Source organism: Cygnus olor, chromosome Z (genome assembly GCF_009769625.2).
Source record: "Cygnus olor isolate bCygOlo1 chromosome Z, bCygOlo1.pri.v2, whole genome shotgun sequence".
NCBI lineage: Eukaryota > Metazoa > Chordata > Aves > Anseriformes > Anatidae > Cygnus > Cygnus olor.
In genome coordinates this window covers 65,635,828-65,654,003 of record NC_049198.1, presented here as the reverse complement: position 1 = coordinate 65,654,003, position 18,176 = coordinate 65,635,828, and the positions used below count along the sequence as shown (strand labels likewise).

Genomic DNA, 18,176 nt, shown 5'->3' with positions numbered 1-18,176 from the left:
CCTACTCAGGAAGGAAGAGATGAGGACATTCCTGAACACAAACGATGATGGAAGCATTAGGATTTTAATCCTCTTCTCAGAGCTGCAAACTGAAACTCAACTCACGAAGAAAGGCAGAAGAGCAGTAACAAGTCTGCCCCACTTGATTTCAAACATCCAGGCTATGGTTTAAACAATGTTTTATTTCTGTAGCACATACCTACATTGTTCAAAATTGTTTTTTGCAAAAGTATGTACTATTTCGGGCATGAATCTCAGTATGTTCCAGAGTAACTGTAATGAAATTATGTAGGTAATACATTAATATTTACAGAAATCCAGGCAGCAAATGGCCTCAGGAGCTCAGCTAATCTTGCATTCCTGACAGGCATCAGCCAAATGTGCTCCAAAAATCCACCCAGGAGAGACAATCCACAGCCTCAACACAGTTCACCCCGCATCCTTCCAAGTCCTGGCTGTTAGAAGCTTGGTGCTTGACGTGCAAGCTGAATCTCCCTCATTACAACGTATGTCTAGCATTTCTTGCCCTGTTTGCTTCAACCACGAAGAACCATTTATCCTCCTTTCTCTTTGCAACTGTTTTTACAGCTAGCTCCGATAGCGAGGCAAGGTGGTGGTGGTTATTTCAACCTTCAAAGGGGCTTATTTTGGGCATGTACTGACAGTAGAACAGAAAGCACAGCAGAAAACACAAAGTGGCAAATCTTATCTAGTCTTTCAGGTGGTTATTCTTACCTCTCTCCTCCCAGAAGAAAAAAGACAGTGCTCAGCAAGTCGAAAAAACATCTCTGTTATTAAGAGCACTTGCAATCACCGCTAGAATTAAAGAAAGAAAGAAAGAAAGAAAGAAAGAAAGAAAGAAAGAAAGAAAGAAAGAAAGAAAGAAAGAAAGAAAAAGACAGCAAATGTTTATTCAGTTCAGCCACTTTCACCAACTTTACCCTAAATCACAGAAGGGCCCCTTTGACTTCTGGTGGATCACTAAACCAAACTATTTCAGTCCAGGACCTGGAAAGGTTTCCAAAACAACACTTCTATGTGTTGGCATTTGTAGAGATGGTGTAGCTTTTGCTCCAGCTCTGCAGGGCTCCAAGTCTCAGCACAGTGGCAGTGGTTTCTGAAGAGGCTGCTAGGAACAGCTGGGGAAGAAAGATGGGTCCAGAGTAGTTGAAAATGGAGGAGTCAGCTTGCTCAGATCAGTTTAATAAAAATACACACGCACACAATGGCAAGGATGTTCTGCGCAGAAGGTGTTGCTGCTGCTGTGTACTTAAAGGATGGGAGAAGGAAGTGCAACTGCCTATAGATGGACGGAGCAAAACCAAACAAGAAAACTAGCAATGCCATGGAGTAAACCAGACCTTCAAAGCTGTTGTGCAAGCCAACTCAAACAGTCTCTACTTTCCAAACAGTGAATCAGTGGGACTTAAAGGGCATATGAGCACCAAGACAACTCAGGCCAAGTCACTCTAACACAATCAAAACAGTTTTATTTTGGTCAAAATTAGGAAGGTTATTTCCTCCTCCCCTCCTGCTCTTCCAGAGCACGTTCCAGATGTGACAAAGGCCAAAATACAAGCTAAGCTTACAGCGTCTCTGCCTTGTAGGGGCCTTTTCACTCACCCATGTAGTTGTCCTCGGTCCTGCGAGCAGGCTGTTTTGCTCAGCAGGACTGCCTTTGTGTTCACTGAAGAGATCCATTGATAATTAGAAGACAATAGCTTTGAGGAAATGCCCAGAGGCTAAGCAGTCACAGATTGGAGAAAAATATATTTTTTTTTAATCTCATTTTTTTTAAACGAATATAAAACACTTTGTTATCAGGTAGATTATACAAACAGGAGCACTCAAGCTAATGGATGAGAGAATCTTTTCATGAGTAACTTGAAAGCACTGTTCTCTCTTCACAGGAAGATTGCAGGACTAAATTTCACATTTGCTACACAGCTTTGAGCTCCTTTTTCATTGTAACAGCTTGCTCACACTGACACATTTAGCTTTTTTGTTTAGGACTGTGACCACAGGCCAGTCTGAATACTGTGACTATTCACTGAGAGGAATGCTGGATGCAGCCATGGTCCTTGCCAGCTTATTTCCCAATTCAGCAGAAACATGCGAAGACCTGTATGCAATATTAGTGTGCTCTTTCAGGCAAGGCATAACCTAGGATAAGTTTAGAAGTCTGTTGTGCAATGCTTGCTAAATGTCACCAGAGAAGCTGTCACCAGAAGCTGTGGCCGGCCCAGGGCGCTTCAAACAATGGCAGGGCAGGAATGGAAAAATCTCTGAAAGCTTTAAGAAGTCAGGCGTTAAAACACCTTCCTCTCTCACTGCAGTGAGAAAATGTTGGCCGCCGCTTGTCTTACAGTTCAGTTAGACCACGTTGTGGATTCCATTTCTCTGCAAACCCGCAAAGATTTGGAAACCTGTTGAGATTTTCTCAGCATTTAGCATCCTACTGATCACTCGCACATGCCAGGTCCTTTCTGGGACTCTTGTCTTACCCACTAACCAGCCATACCTGTCCCTGCTTTAAAAAGGGCTACAAGTGTATGCCCGATCTGACCAAAATGCAGTTTCCCCCTGCACAGTGGGGATAGCGTGGTATTTTACGCTTCCAAAACTGTCTACATGACAGCAATCTCTATATATAGGTTCAGATACCCAAAAGAAATGTTTTCAAAACATCTGAGCTCTGTAATTTCAAGGCAGCACACTTGAATCCCTACTCATTTGTACTTCAGATATGCTGTTAGGAAATAACATAGAAACAAGTTGAGTGAAAACAAGACAAGCCACTGAATAACGAAGCAGAGTCAAATTAATTCAATGATATACTTGAACTGTCAATCATAAAAGCACTGATTTGGTTATGTAGGCCTGATTGACTTGGGGTAACCTTATGGAGCCCCTGTGCTACACCAAGGACCTCTCTCTTTCTCTCTCTCTCATCAGCAAGCTGCAAATAGCCCAGGGTTAACAACAAACCTCATTTTGTTTCTCCATCCTCCCTGGCACAGTAAGCCCTGAAGTGACAAATGAACTAACAGGTCCTCACCTGTCAGAAGAGCATCCTCACCATCCTCCATCTCCTGGCTTCACCCAGAGCAGGCTTCCCAAACCCTGCTGTGCAGGCATAGCCAAAGCACCTGCAGCTGCAAAGGCAACAAAGCCACCAGGAGCAAGAAACAGTGGGACAAGCAGGCTGTACCACCATGGCAAAAGTGCCATTTCAACCTGGTCAAGAGGCTCTCCCTAGGTCATACCCACATCCAGCAGAAGTCCTATACACCCTACCTATATCAAGAAGAACAGTCCATGCCCTTCAGCCAACACGCTGAGGTCCTCTCCTTCCATGCCATAAGGTATGTCCAATAACAGTACAGTCTGGCTGAGTACAGGCTTCAATAAAAAAAAAAGGTAAGTTTTGCATAAACTTTACTTTCTCCCTCTCAACAGAAAGCTGGGTCAGACTTCCCACCTCTGAAACAATTTGGGCACAGAATTTCAAAGGCACATGGTTTCAGCTTAGAACAAGTCCCTGGCATTAGGAGATTTTTTCTTCCTTAGACAGATGGCAAGTGCTCAACTCACATGTACATCCAGAATGCATCAACACCTTCCTTTACTTGAGCATTAAGCCAAAGACAGGACCACGGTGTCTTGGGACAAGATGCTGGCTCACTGCTGGAAAACGAGAAATTTCCAAGAGGGCAATAGCACTGGGAGAGAACTTGGCAAATTACCTCGACAGTTTCCAGAGAACATACTCAGAGGAAGAGGCATGCTGTTCACGACGTGGAGTTTCACAGGGAACCTGGAGGGATGCAGTTCTTCCCCTTCTGTCCAGTGAATTCATTTTTCCACTGAAGTGGCTCTAGCATGGGAATTGACACCCGCGATGCCACACCAACAGGCCTCTGGGCTGGCTGCAACTCTCAGCCCAGCAAAGAGGAACCACAGCCTCCCGTTCTCAGGCTCTGAACCACGGGCATCTGCCTGTCTGAGGGACAACAATTAAGCACTCCAGTAGCTCTTTCAAACAGGCTAGAGGATGAAGGCTGCCTATATAAACCACGTGCCAGCCCATGCAACTGAGCCCTGGCTTTCTGCCACTTCTTCCAAACTGCAGCCTTTGTGTAGCGAGAAGGAGTCAATCCAGTTTGGGGTCTGACGGAAGAACGAGCACACCGCACCTGCAGCAAAATAACATCGTTCTTTCCACTCATCATAGTGCTATAATGGAGAACCACAACCCTCCATGCTACCAACAAGATACATCCAACCAATTCAAACTAGATTATTCATCGTTGAAACGGAGTATGTAGCTTCTCCAAGAACTGCTGGAATAACTTTTTCCAGAAATGGCATGTCTTTCCCCACTTTACCTTCCCAGGGTAAATACACTTTGGAGTTCAAATAAACCTGCAAAGGCCTTGAGCCCAGTGTGGTGGTGTGGACACCACACTCAACACTGAGAGCATGCCCTGGTTCTACAGACCACCATCTGTCAGAATCCCCCAGAGGTCCTGCACCTGCAGGGAAGGGAAGGGGTGTACCTCCTCATGCCCTTGGAAGGCACAGCAGGGACCTTTCAGTGACAGCCAACTCAAAATTTCAGCAAGATGCCATAGGGATAAGAAGAAAATCACACATCACCTGCCATTACAGACAACCCTCTTGAAAAGCAGTTAAATAACACTCTTTTCCCTGGCTTTGTCTAAAGCTGAAGCCTCTTTTGTCCACTACTGTAGACTGCCCACGCCATCAACTGAACTGTGGATTAAAAAAACAAGAGCTACAGCAGAGAAATGCCAGCTCCGCAGCGTCTGTAAGCAAAGAGGGAAGAGAAACGTGTAGCAGCTAAAAACAGGAGAGCTTAGATGAAGACTCAGCCAGTCTGTAGGACCTGCACACCAGTGTCATGAATACTAAAGACATGGTACTTAACACCCTGCAGCAATTGTCTGCAACAGTTTCTCCAATTTACTGCTTTCAAATTTATGCTTTACAAAGAGAAACTTTGTCAATTGTTTACCATCCTTCTCCAGCTGACCCAGGGTTACTGGGCAAAACAAAGAGCTATAGCTGACAGTATTCAGAGCAAAACAGCACAACACCAACCACAAGGTGGTCCCACCCCAGCCCTCGGTTTTAAGGAAACTCCACTAAAACTATTTGACATTCACTGTAAGCTTCCTCATAACCAAATCATCATCATGCCTGGGGAACCGAGCTAAATATTGTAAGTTTCCAGCCCTCAAATACCGTGCACGGTTCCCTGCATCGCTCCTGTGGGTTGCCTGCCCAGCACAGCGTGCACAACTTCACACACCGCAGTGTCAATGTCACATGTCAGTAACTAGTTTCTGAAAACCCAGGTAAACAACACAGAGTTCTCCTACAAAAAAAAAAAAAAAAAAAAAGGTCCTGCTAACACTTTTGCAAGTTTAGACGCGCACCAAAACAACTCCTCACACAAAGGAGAAATAGCAGAATCACATCTTCAGGTTTTAAAAAGAAGTATTTGAGTTAAATCAGCAGGGCAGACTGTAACAGAATTTAAGCCATAGTAGGACTCCATATGCCACGACGGTATTTTGTCAGAAAACAATGGTGTTGAAATAACAGGCTGGAATCCCTCACAAAACACCAAGATTTGGCGATGATCTGAACGTTACAGCATGGGGAAAGGACTTAATGCAGTCCTGAGGCCACAGGGTGCATTCACTGGGGGCACAGAGGTACAGTGCACGTGTATCGCACGCACATACAGACCAAATCAGTTTGCTCAGTGCCCTGGGATAAAAGAAAGAAAAATTTCCCTCCAGAACACACCAAAGTCTTTGAATGCATTAAGGAAAGAACAGCAGCATTTCCCATAAAACAAAATTCCTCCACTCGGTGACACAACCAGCATGCAGGAGGGCTGGATTCCCCAGGAGATGCAGTTCCTTTCACTGCCCCTCTCAGAAAGTGAATACAGAACATGAAAATGCAGGGAAAAAAATTAAATTGAAGAGACTAGAATAAAACACACAGTTAATCTTAATTACAATAGCACCCACCTACCTCCACTGCAGTTATAATTTTAAAAGAAACACCAGGTACTGCTTAAACGTAGGCCGAATTATTAATATTTGTAACACAAGGTAAGTGCTCTTGCTCTTTTAACATGGGTAATTTCAACATTATTTAGCACATCTCAACACTTCACATCACCATGAAACACAACAAAACAAGGGAGGAAAGAAAAAGAGCAGTTGTCATGGTAACCCCTACCTCTCATTCCTATATTGCTCTGTTTCCAAAGTGCAGCACTGACAGAAGTGTACAAAACTACAGGACTCGAGTGAAAAACTGAGCTAGAAACAAGAATTTAAAAATAAATAAATCCAAAGAAACAAGCTCCTGGGCCAGCTGGATAAGTACACTCAATGTTTTCTTCAGCTTGTTTGTTGTGAGGGTATTGACGTGATCTGAAAACTAAAGGTAAATGATTCATACAAGGCAGACCAGAGGAAAAAATAAAACACCCACAGTATTTAAAGGAAGCCTCCCAGTTTAATGTGTTAATCTTTGTGCCACTTTTTGGAATCATCATTCCCATCTTATTACAAATTTCAAGTATTTTACAAAGATTCCTGTCAAGAAAGTGGTGATTTCAATTCTACCACATTGGCTTGAGTCACTGATGAGACTCAGGCCTATACTTATCTTGAATTTAAGGAACTCCTTCACATGAATAAGTTCATATATAATTCATAGAAGTTGAACATTAACATTTAACTGGAGAACAGAAGCCTGCAATGTCAAAATGTTATATACAACACCTACAACTACAGCAGATCTTTCAACATGCAACAGCTCAGTTCACGAACCAATAAAAATCAGAATGTACCCCTGAAGTACTGAATTAGTGTAATATATCTCCATTATCCTTCCAGACTCGGGGGAAGGAAGAGGAGGAGGACTTATTTTTAAAATAATCTACTTGCTCCTACTGAAGAATAACACTTGAATGAAAAATACAGTAGTTTCAAGAAACCTCAAGACACTTGCCAAAAGAGGAGCTATTCTGGATAGAAGAAAAGATAAGAGGGATAGAATAAAGGAGGTCTGAACCAGCATAGACATGAGGATACTTAACTGTCTTGAAGGGTATTTTTAACGTTATGGTATTTTTACCTGCTACTTCAGCCTATTTACGACCAAGGATTTGGCTGGGGAGGTCTGATGGGTCCAGCTGCTACTGGGAAAACGAGGCAGTGGTTAACTTCTTTTCATCATCATTAAAAAAGGAAACTACAGTTAAGGTAGTCAATGGCACAGAAACCAAAGCAAGAATTGCTTCACTTGGTATTGTTCACACAGGAAAGCCATCTTCACACAAGAGAAAAAAACAACAAAAGGAAACCATAAGAGGAATAGATGCTGTGTTTCAATTCAAAAGCTCTTTTCTCAAAACTTACAGCTCTTAGGATTTATATTACAATGAAAGCCTGTCTCCTCCCTGCAATGGCACAAACAGCATATTCCCTCCCTGTGCCTCCCACAACATATTGAATATTTCACTTTTTTGGAAGGTTGTGCCTCTCTTCCGCCATACCTCCTCACTTTGGGTCGCCCACTTGGTTTCTCATTCAGCATCAACTATTTGCACAGTTAAATCTCCCCAAAATCCAGGCATCAAACATAATTGTGAGTGCCATTTCCTCAAGTTGTAACTCCAACACCTTCTATGATAGCGTGGTAATTACTTTCTTGAAGGACTGTTGTTGACACCAATGACAGTTCTCCAGGAGCGGATGAAGATGTGCTGCACACAACTCATACATTCAGGCCAGGAACAACTATCCCAGTCTGATACTATGACACCAGTACATGCAATGGCCTCTGTCGCCTCCCAGAATTTCTGCATCAACTTGCAGAAGTATCTAGAGAGCTTTAAATTCCCTAAATATTTGTGAATATCCATGAAGTCTGAAATCCCCCTTTCCAGTCCTCCATATCAACACTGTTTTCAGAAGTGGTTAACATGAAAAAGCTGTTTTTCTTAGGTCATGCTACTCAACCCACACCTTTGCTTCACATTTAAAGGCTATTTTTGTAGCAGATACAGTCCAGGATGCTAACCCTAAACACTTTACCCTGCAAATTTGTGTTTGTAATGATTTACACTTTGGCATCTTAAGTAAGCTCTGAAGAAAACCTTTCATCTCACAAGAGGTATTTTCGATCCTGAAAGAAAGAAGACCTACAGCCTCAGAGAGGACTAGAATCACAGAGACATAAAATGGTTTGGGTTGGAAGGGACCTTAAAGCCCATCCAGTTCCAATCCCCCTGCCACAGGCAGGCATGCCACCCACTAGATCAGGTTGCTCAGGGCCTCATCCAACCTGGTCTTGAACACCTCCAGGGATGGGGCATTCTCTGGGCAACCTGGTCCACTGCTTTACCACCCTGTTAAATAATTTCTTCCTAATACCTAATCTACACCTACTATCTCTCAGTTTAAAGCCATCACTCCTTGCCCTATCACTGCACCCTGTGACAAAGCGTCCCTCTCCAGCTTTCCTGTAGGCCCCCTTTAGGTACTGGCAGGTCGCTGTAAGGCCTCCCCAGAGCCTTCTCCAGGCTGAACAACCCCAACTCCCTCAGCCTGTCTTCACAGGAGAGGTGCTCCAGCCCTCTGATCATCCTCATGGCCCTCCTCTGGACTTGTTCTAATAATTCCATGTTCTTTTTGTGATAGGGGCCCCAGAAGTGAACGCAGTGCTCCAGGTGGGGTCTCACGGGAGCAGAGTAGAGGAGGCGAATCACCTCCCTCACCCTGCTGGCCACGCTGCTTTTGATGCAGCCCAGGATGCGGTTGGCTTTCTGGGCTGCAGGCGCACATTGTTAGCTCGTGTCGAGATTCTCATCAACCAGCACCCCCAGGTCCTTCTCCTCAGGGCTGCTCCCAATCCATTCTTCACCCAGCCTGTATTTGTGCTTGGGATTGCCACGGCTCAGACGCAGGACCTTGCACGTGGCCTTGTTGAACTTCATGAGGTTCACACAGGCCCACTTCCCAGGCCTGCCCAGGTCCCTCTGGATGGCATCCCTTCCCTCCAATGTGTTGACTGCACCACACAGCTTGGTGTCATCAGCAAACCTGCTGAGGGTGCACTCGATCCCACTGAGCCTTTTTCATTCTATACCCAGATACTTCCCACATGCCCTCTTCATACTTGGAGGAATCTTAGCAATTTCCTTGTATTCTGCTGTCTTCTTTTGAAGCTCCCAAAGATTTCAGCACTGAGGAAGTATTCTCCTTCAAAACACTTAAGGAACTGGTTAGTAGAGCACTTCTGTACTCACTGCTTAACAGAGCATACCAGTTCTTATCTCCACATGCTACAGAGAAAGTACTGCAGAAAAAGGACAGTGTCATTTCCTGAGTTACGTCATGACAAACCAAGGCATTCAAACATGACACATTCTGCCAAGTCAAAAATGCAAAGAGGAACAGAGATTTTTTTGCTACCTAATCTCACACTTAAACTGGATTTCCTTACCAGTGTAATCCAATACTACCCTACAGAACAACATACTCCTCCTACTTTAACACAAGAAGTTCAAATCATTCAGTTTCTCCTAAGCACCTGTGTTTAGCAAAGTATTCAAAATGCCTCCAGCAATCTTCCGTCTGCAAAACCTCCAGGGACTGATTAAATTGTGGTCAACTCAATTTTTTTTTCTCATTTTGAGTTGCTTGAGATCTTAAACTATCTTGTTTTTACATAGCAAGTGGCATGAAATCTCTATCATACATGTGTTACTAAAAAAGTCACCAAGCAGATAAACAGTACTAGCATACTGTATAATCCTAATCCTACTTCCACATAAATCATTCAGACTAAATCATTTAAATAGGAAAAAAGAAAAAAAGACATACAGAAAAATACAAACACACTCTTTTATATCTATATTCACATATACATGTGAATATGCATACATGAATATGTATATATGCAAACACGCACATTCTTCCAGATTCAAGAGAATAAAAATACTTAAAATAACACAGGAAGTGAAATGAGGGGTCGATTCTAGTCTATTGAGTTACAGACTTGATGGGACTTCCACAAGTGAGGTGTCAGTGGGACACAATACAATTTAAAGGGAAGAATACTGTATGCACACCTAGAAGAAAAAAAGAAGTAGGCTTCCAGCAAGTTCCCTATCACACTGTGATAACGTAAAGATTAGTTTTTGCTCTTTGCTTGGGTGTGTTTCCTAACAGCCTTCCTCACAACTTTAAAGCACCATCAAACAAAAAGACTGGAAAAAAGAAAAGAAAAAAAGAACAAGAGGTGATCAGAAGACATCATTTTGTCATTTAGAAGGGCTGTATGCTAGACACACATCCTGTTCTTTCCCCATGCTGCAGTTGAGTCAAAGTAAATACACAAAGGTAACTTACTCATCTGGTTTCGATAGGCGTTGCAAAAGCAGTTTCTCCAAAGGGGTTTACCCAATCAGGCAGGGACTTTGAGCCAGCTCAGGATGGACCTCACGGGCAACAAGTGGCCCGGAAAGATGACAATTTGACGTGATGAAATGCAGCATTAGAAACAACTTTGGGAGACATGTAACATAACCAAAACACAAAAGTAATCTGGGGACAACCTGAGTCAAAGATAGGTCAGGAAAATGCTGACACCTGAGAAAAAAGCTCCAAAGGCAGGAAGAGAATCAGATTTCTGATGGGATAGTAAGCAGAAAAAGCAACGTTGTAGATGAGTTCTAAAGCGTACATAATAAAAGAGGGGAAAACAGTCAAGCCAGGAGGAGCTTCCCCCAAAAGAGCACTCACTGAAAACGATGCAGGAAAATTCCTTATCCTTGGACTTGGAAATCAGAACAAGAGAGAGGGAAAAAAGAATAAAAGGCAACACTAGAAACATCTGTTACGAGCTTTCAAGAGGAGAATGAAAGCTAAAACCACTGCATGTCATCCTGCACTGGACAATAAGCAGGACGCCCCACCTCAGGACCAGCATCTTTGCTTAGGTTAGTCAATGTCCATCACATGTAACAGGTCCCTTGTTGTAAGGCAACTGCCAATGCAACATGGCTGTTTAGTGGGGTTATTTCATGTAGGAAACCCCAGGATAGTACGCCTAATGCTACCACAGGTTATTTTAGGAAAACATTGACATAAAAACAAAATCACTACTTAAAAAAAAAGTGCTGATGACTAAACCCAAAGGAGCACAGAGTAATCACACAGAGAGATGTGCGTCACTGGGGGAGATGTGCTACATCCCACTTTAATACAAACTCCTACATCTAGAAACAAGGAATGCACACCACCTCTGGAGAAAGGGAAGCAGCTACCACAATGCACTGACTCCCAGAAAGAAACCGGACCTGAGCTGTGGGGAGTGCACACAAATATCTTGGAAAGCAGGGTCAGAAGAACAGGATCAGAAAGGCACTTCGTGCCTTTGTAGACACAAAGTACTGACCTCGCCTCTGATTGAAACAGTCCATCCAACTTTTTAAAGAAAATGCTGTTAAGGGACTCAAGTACAGTGCTTGGAAAACGCTTTACAAGGAAAGCCTTAGAGTTCAATGTGCTTTGTTTATCAGAAAAAAATAACTAGTCAGGCATTCATCTCCCACATAACTGCAAGAATGAATAGAAGGCTTTTTAGACCCTTTACACAGTACAGCAAGAACTATGGTCCGTGGGAAACTCACCAGAGGAAGACTGAAAAAATTTCTTGCAAGAGGAAAGGAACCAGAGGGTATAAGCCTAGAAGGTGGCTGAGGAATACCTGAACATTTTAAAAATAAGTAATACTAGATGAAAGATTGTCTGGAAAGAAAATCTGCAGAGAACAAGCTGCAGCCCTCAGCTACTCCACAACATGATGGATTGATGAGCACCTTCTTTATTGCTTTTGTCATTTAACACCACGTCGGACTGAGGCAGTGACAGAGATGATATATAAACGTGCTGTGCAAAGCCTGGTATTGGATTACTGGCTTTAACATTTTCTGCAGCAAGTTATTTCCCACCTAATTTAGTTCCTGGACTCAAATGTAGGTCTACTCCATCAACACAAAATATAGCTTCCGGCTACACGAGCTGTGCTCATCCTTGCAAAGTTCCCCATACGTTCCTTTGCATCACTGATGGTGACAATGACATTTTTCTCTGAAGCACTGTCAGAGGGAGAAGGTGAAAAGAAAAGAAATTCTCTTCAATGCAAAATGGATTATCCTCCAAATGCAGACTGGTAAATAAATTGCATCTTTCCGTCTGTCAGTCAGTGTTCCCAGCTTTTTTCCCAACATATGTTTTAGCTTGACCAGAACTGAGCTAAGTTTCTGTCTCAGAGTTTCTTTTGGAGTTTTATTTATTTATTTATTTATTCATTGCAGGGGTGGGGGGGGTGTTGTCTTATTTTTATTTTTTGACTTTGTGTTTGTTCCTCAGATGGATTCAGAGCTACATGGCTCAATGTAAGTTTTAAATGCAGCAGTCACATCTACACAGCAACACGTCAACCACAAACTCACATCGCACCTCAACATCAAACACCTACTGTCGCACCGAAAGGCCTCACCACTGACAAGGAACATGCTGCAGAACAAAGAAAGCTAGTACTGAAAATTAAAACTGATTGTGGGATAGAAGCAAGATTTTACTGTGGTTTTACCTCCTTGCAGCTTTTATTTTTAGTTTAAAATGCAACAAAAGCAAGCCAAGCTCACTGGAAGACAGAATAATTTGTTTTTCTTTTGAACTGCAATCATTAACACCTTCTGGAGAATCTCATAGATCATTCACTTCCCTCAAAACTAAGCTGAACCAAACCAGCAGGGTCAAGGATGTTCCAGCTGCCTGACCCAAGCACAGAATTAACCAGAAAGGATGAGAGTTCAAGGGGATCACTCCTCTTCCCTGTATTCCCTGCTGCTGTTTCCACATCTCTGAAGAGAGAAACCAGTTATGGGTCCAACTCCCACATTCAAACTAAACCAGGATCAGAATACTTACTCACCCTCCCTATTCCACTCCAATTAGACAGAGCAGTCTTCAAGTGGAAGAGATGACATTCAGAAGATGTCCAGAATGTGCATCTCCAGACCACTGCAGAGACGCTGTCCGAACATCTCCCTGTTCTCCTAAACCAGCAAGACACAGCGTGCCTTGCCCATGTCTGGGACATGCATATTTGAATTACAGCAGCTTCGCCTAAAAAAAATCCTTTATGGCTGTGTTTTTAAGGGAGGGGTTTACGACCAACTTAACTCCAGTTCACCATTTGCATTGCATTCTGCAAAAGTTGAAGTGCTGTCAGACAACAGTGGAACCAACCCAGGAGAAACAGGAATTTCTGTGCCTTGGAGTAAGTTTGGAGGTTCTGCTTAGAATACAAAGCCTTAAAACAAAAACAACAAGGATGCTATTTCCCTAAGTATTACTTCACTTAATGCTTTCATGTCCAGACAAGCACCTTATCTGCTTGAATGACATTTTCTTAGTAAAAGTGGGCAAAAAATTTACAAAAAAGACCCTAACAGCATCTTCCAATAAATGCTCTAGTAAAAGAGATAAAAATAACCTAAAAATGACTAAATAATTCTGTTTAATTTGCCAACCAACTTGCTTATTACTTAAATCCCTTACATTTTACCTTTGGTTAAAATAAATCAACTTGATTTCACATTAGAAAGATTTATGGTACTAAAAGAATTTGTAGCCTCCAGAACATACAGGTCATAGAATCGTCCACAAATCTTCCTACACACAATTTTTTAAAAAAAATGATATATATAAAAAAAAAGCATTGTGATGAGAGTGTATTTATTGGTAGATAGATATAAATCTAAAACTCCAAATTCAGTATTTGCTCAAAAGAAACCAAACAAACAATTTTTGAGTGTATGAAATTAACGCCACTACTCATAATAACTCAGCTGTCCTTGTTTCATATATAGACATTACGTATTGAATAGATTTATATATTGAACTTGTAGGATGCACACATACATGTACAGAAAACTAGCCACTTACGAGCTTCTTCCCTGACAAGCCTTAGGAAATTCAAAACGCACTCAAAACTGAAACGACCAGGCTTTGGAAAGCAAGATGAATACAAGAGAGTCATTGTTCTTGTTGCAATCAAAACATCACTTATTCTTTCACATACACATACTTATCAAAGGAAGTGACAGCTACAGTGTAAAGTGGCAAGAAAAATAAAGAGTCATTTAGAAAGGGTTTATGGAAAACAAATGTGAAGAAAAAAAAAAGGGCAAACAGATCTGCAAGCCTGGTTGACTGAGATTAAACTAAATATGTGCACAAAAGCATAAGACAGTAACATCGTGAAACTCAACTTAGTCCACATGGGAAGACTACCAGCTTCCACCTAAAACATCACTTACAAAAATACCTATGTGGCTCCAGCAGGACAGCTGCAGTTCTTCCCAGATGTGCCTCCCTTCTCGTGCAAAGTTCTGGCGACAGCACTGCAGGCCCTATGCTGGAGAGGTGAGCTTCACCTTAAAACAGAGGGGTTAGATGCAGGATGCTCTGTGCCTTATGTGAAGAGCATCGGAGCATCTCTCCTCTGTATTTTTCAGACTCTGCATGAAGAAAGGGGAAGAAGCGCTCATCTTGGCCCACACAGCCAGAAATGTGTTAAGCATTCATTATACTTTCCTGTATTTTGGTAAACAGCCACATAACCCGTGTGGGCATGTGCCAGTCCGTGCTGAGTAGTTTGGTAGGTTTACTGAAAAACTCCATAGACCAGAAAATGCACATACACAAGATGTCATTTTCACAAGGCCAAAAGTATGATTGCAATTAAAACTCAAATCCAGGACATTTAGGCCATACAACTGCTCAAAGCAATGACTGGCAAGCTCTCTCCCCCCTGCCCCTTTACTTTGGAGGAGTCTTATCTGCAGCTTGCTCGATTCTCTTCAAAGTCTGGAAACTTTCAGTTTGGTCCAGACCAGTTTTGACCAAGACACAAGGAGCATCAGGTGACTGAGCACCTGAAAACAGAGGATTTGTAAGAGAAGCTGTTGCAAATCCACCCAGAGAAAGGCCACAGAGCAGCTTCATTTTGAAGCCTGCATGCCATTCATCGAAAGGAGCCCAGCTAAATAGGAGATCAGCTCAGCTGCAATTACACCTGTAATCCCAGTCTCTCTGGGGAGGAGAAAGAGGAGATAACTATCATCCACCAACTTTTTCAGTCCACCGCAAACATTTCCTTCACTAAAAGCAGGGTGGGTTATTTTTGATTTTTTGATCGATGTGGCATTCCTAAGAGATCACCCTTTTATTACTTTCTAAAGAACAATGATCAAATTCCACTAGTTAAAGCAAACGTGACAGGGAGGTAATTATTAAACAGAATTTACTTCAAATACCATTCGAGAAAACGCATTAGCATTCATTAAATAACCCAGAAAGAGCGAGTTGCCAGGCTGCTTAACGAGGCACCGCGATCTGCACACAGCTGTCAAAAGCAGCCCCAGTCAGCAGATAACACATCAGGTATTTGTGAAATCCATCGTTTAGCAGCGAGTTACCAGAAAAGAGAAACACAGCGAGGAGCGCAGCCGACTGAAAACAGCAGGAACAAAGCAAAAAAGAAGAAAACAGAGTTTTTTGACATAAGGACACACGTGTGTCCTGTGATATTACGCTCTTTGCTATATGGAGATGCGCATACCCTGTGATATTGCAGGTATTTCCCCCCAGATTTTGAGCAGGGAATGTCACGGCTAACGAAGGCTGCGAATATTTTTCTCTCCCTGGCTACCTCTCGCACACAACTTGTTTAGGCTGGAGGCTTCAGACGGAGGTTTTTTAGAGGCAACATCTGAGCCGATGTGGCTTGGCAGCAACTCCTTAACGCGCCATCCTGAGGGCAGAAACCCCTCGGAGGAGCCATCCTGGAAAGCGAAGGAAGGCAGCAACCACTCCGGACATCCAGCTTCCCAAACTAGGAAAACACCCCCAATTCGAGCCGGAGGAAGCCGGGGGGGGGGGGCGTATTTTCAAGGCTGTGTTTTGATAAAAAGCGGGCCGAGCTGCGATAAAGCCTCTGCTGCGAGGCACCCAGCACCCCCGCGGGCACCTCCCGGTGCCTCGCAGCAGAGCAATCGCGGGACAGGGCAGCGCTGAAACACTCTAAACGCCCCCAAAAACCTTCCCCACCACCACCCCCTATTTACTCGCACCCCCACCCCTTACCCTCGCACTGGTAGCCGGCCAGCCCCCAGATGAAGTCGGTGCAGTAGTGGCAGAAGGTGGGCTTGGTCAGGGTCACCCTGCGGAAGCCGTGACCCGGCGGCACGGCGGACGGCGCCCAGCCGCGGCACCGCCCGCCCAGCACCGGGCTGGAGCCCGGGCTGCCGCCGCGCACCGACCGGCTCCCGTCCGCCATGCCCGGCTCCTCGCCGCCCGGCACCGGCCGCCGCTCGCCCTCGCTTCCGCCCCAAGCGGCGGCGGCGGCGGCATGGGGCGGGCGGAGGCGGTGCCCCGACAAGGGGCCTCTCCGTGAGGCGCCGCGCCGCCGCCTGCCGGCCGCCCGGCGGAGCGGGGCCTGCCGGGGGGGGAACCCGGGGGCGAGCCCAGCCCGGAGGAGCCGGCCTACCCCTGGGGCAAGGCACCGTTCGTCAAAATCACCGTCCAAAAAAAAATTAAAAAAAAATAAAAAAAAATCCCTCCCCAAAACCCGTTGAGAAACTGCATCAGCGAGGCGGAGGAGCCCTGCTCGCGGGGAGGCCTCGCTGCGGCTCGGTGTGTGACATAAAGCTGTGAGATGCTTGTTCAAGAGTCCCAGTTTCTTGCTGTCTCATTAAGCCGGGCAGTTTTTGTGACCTGGACCTAGCACCGTTTGGAAATGCGCAACACTCGGGAGGCTTTCTAATGATGTGTTTGGGTGAAAGAGAAGGCTTGCCATGGATTTTTCTGCCTTCGACTCTCGACAGCTCTGCCTTTATGAGAAAAGATAATTACTGCCTAGCGATCTCTTTAGCACTTAATCCTTTGTAACACATTTTTGTTGGCACTCTTCATGTCCACTTCATCTTCTTAGTACTTCCTATTACAGTTTTGAAAACTGCACACCAGGATTTTTCCTTCCCACCAGTCTTCCCTGCCTCTGAAATACTGCTATTTCTTTGTTATTAAATTAAACAAAGTACCATAGCAGGAATATGCTGGGACAGGAAAAGAAGCTATGCCGTTGGATTTTGTATACCTGTAGTGGGTTTACATGGCAAGGTTTTGGTAGCAGGGGGCCATAGGGGTGGCTTTTGTGAGAAGAATCCAGAAGCTGCCCCATGTTAGGTAAGGGCCCTACTGCTGACCAGAGCCGAGCCAATAAGCTATGTTGTTTGCATCTCTGTGAGGGCGTATTTAAGAAAGGGGAAAAAAAACCTGCAGTGGAACAGCAGCTGGGAGAGTGAGGAGTAAGAGCCAGCCCTGCAGCCCCCAAGGGCAGTGCAGCAGGAGGGCAGGAGGTGCTCCAGGCACGCAGCAGCAGTTCCCCTGCGGCCTGTGGAGAGGCCCCTGGTGGAGCAGGCTGTCCCCCTGCAGCCCATGGGTCCCACATGGAGCAGATCTCCATGCTGCAGCCCGTGAAGCCCTAGTGGAGCAGGTGGACCTGCATTAAAAGAGGCTGCAGAAAACCATTTCAGTTGAAAATGTGTGTGTGCTGAATACAAAGAATGAAATAAAGCCCATAATGACAGGTGCTGTCTTCCAAAAACTCACCCTCACTTTGGTCTGTGTGAAAATCATAGAACAAGGAACACATTTCTGGGCACATGAAGGAGAAGAAGATGATCAGGAAGAGCTGGCGTGGGTTTACCAAGGAGCAATGATACCTGACCAGACTGGTTTTCTTCCAGGACAAAACAAGTAGGAGGGGAGAGCAGTGAAACCTTGGTTTCAGCAAGGCTTATGACATGGTCTGCCACAATATTCTTATATCCCAGCTGGGATATTCCATGTCCAGATAGGTAGACAACTGGATGTGTAAAAAAACTGCTTGGATGGTCGGCTCAGGACATAGTGGTTAATGGTTTATACTTGAAATCTGCCTGGAGGCCAGTAACAGGAGGAGTGCAGCAGGGGTCTCTC

At 44.3% G+C, this 18,176-nt stretch overlaps 1 protein-coding gene across 1 annotated transcript in view; it reads right to left on the bottom strand.

Moving 5' to 3' along the window:
- DGKQ (diacylglycerol kinase theta) overlaps positions 1–16,513 on the bottom strand; it is a 93,106-nt gene extending 76,593 nt beyond the window's left edge. The window contains exon 1 of the mRNA XM_040541906.1: positions 16,281–16,513. Coding sequence (XP_040397840.1) covers positions 16,281–16,473 — 193 coding nt within the window. The 5' untranslated portion in view covers positions 16,474–16,513. The remainder of the gene's footprint in view (positions 1–16,280) is intronic.
- Positions 16,514–18,176: the final 1,663 nt, after the last annotated feature.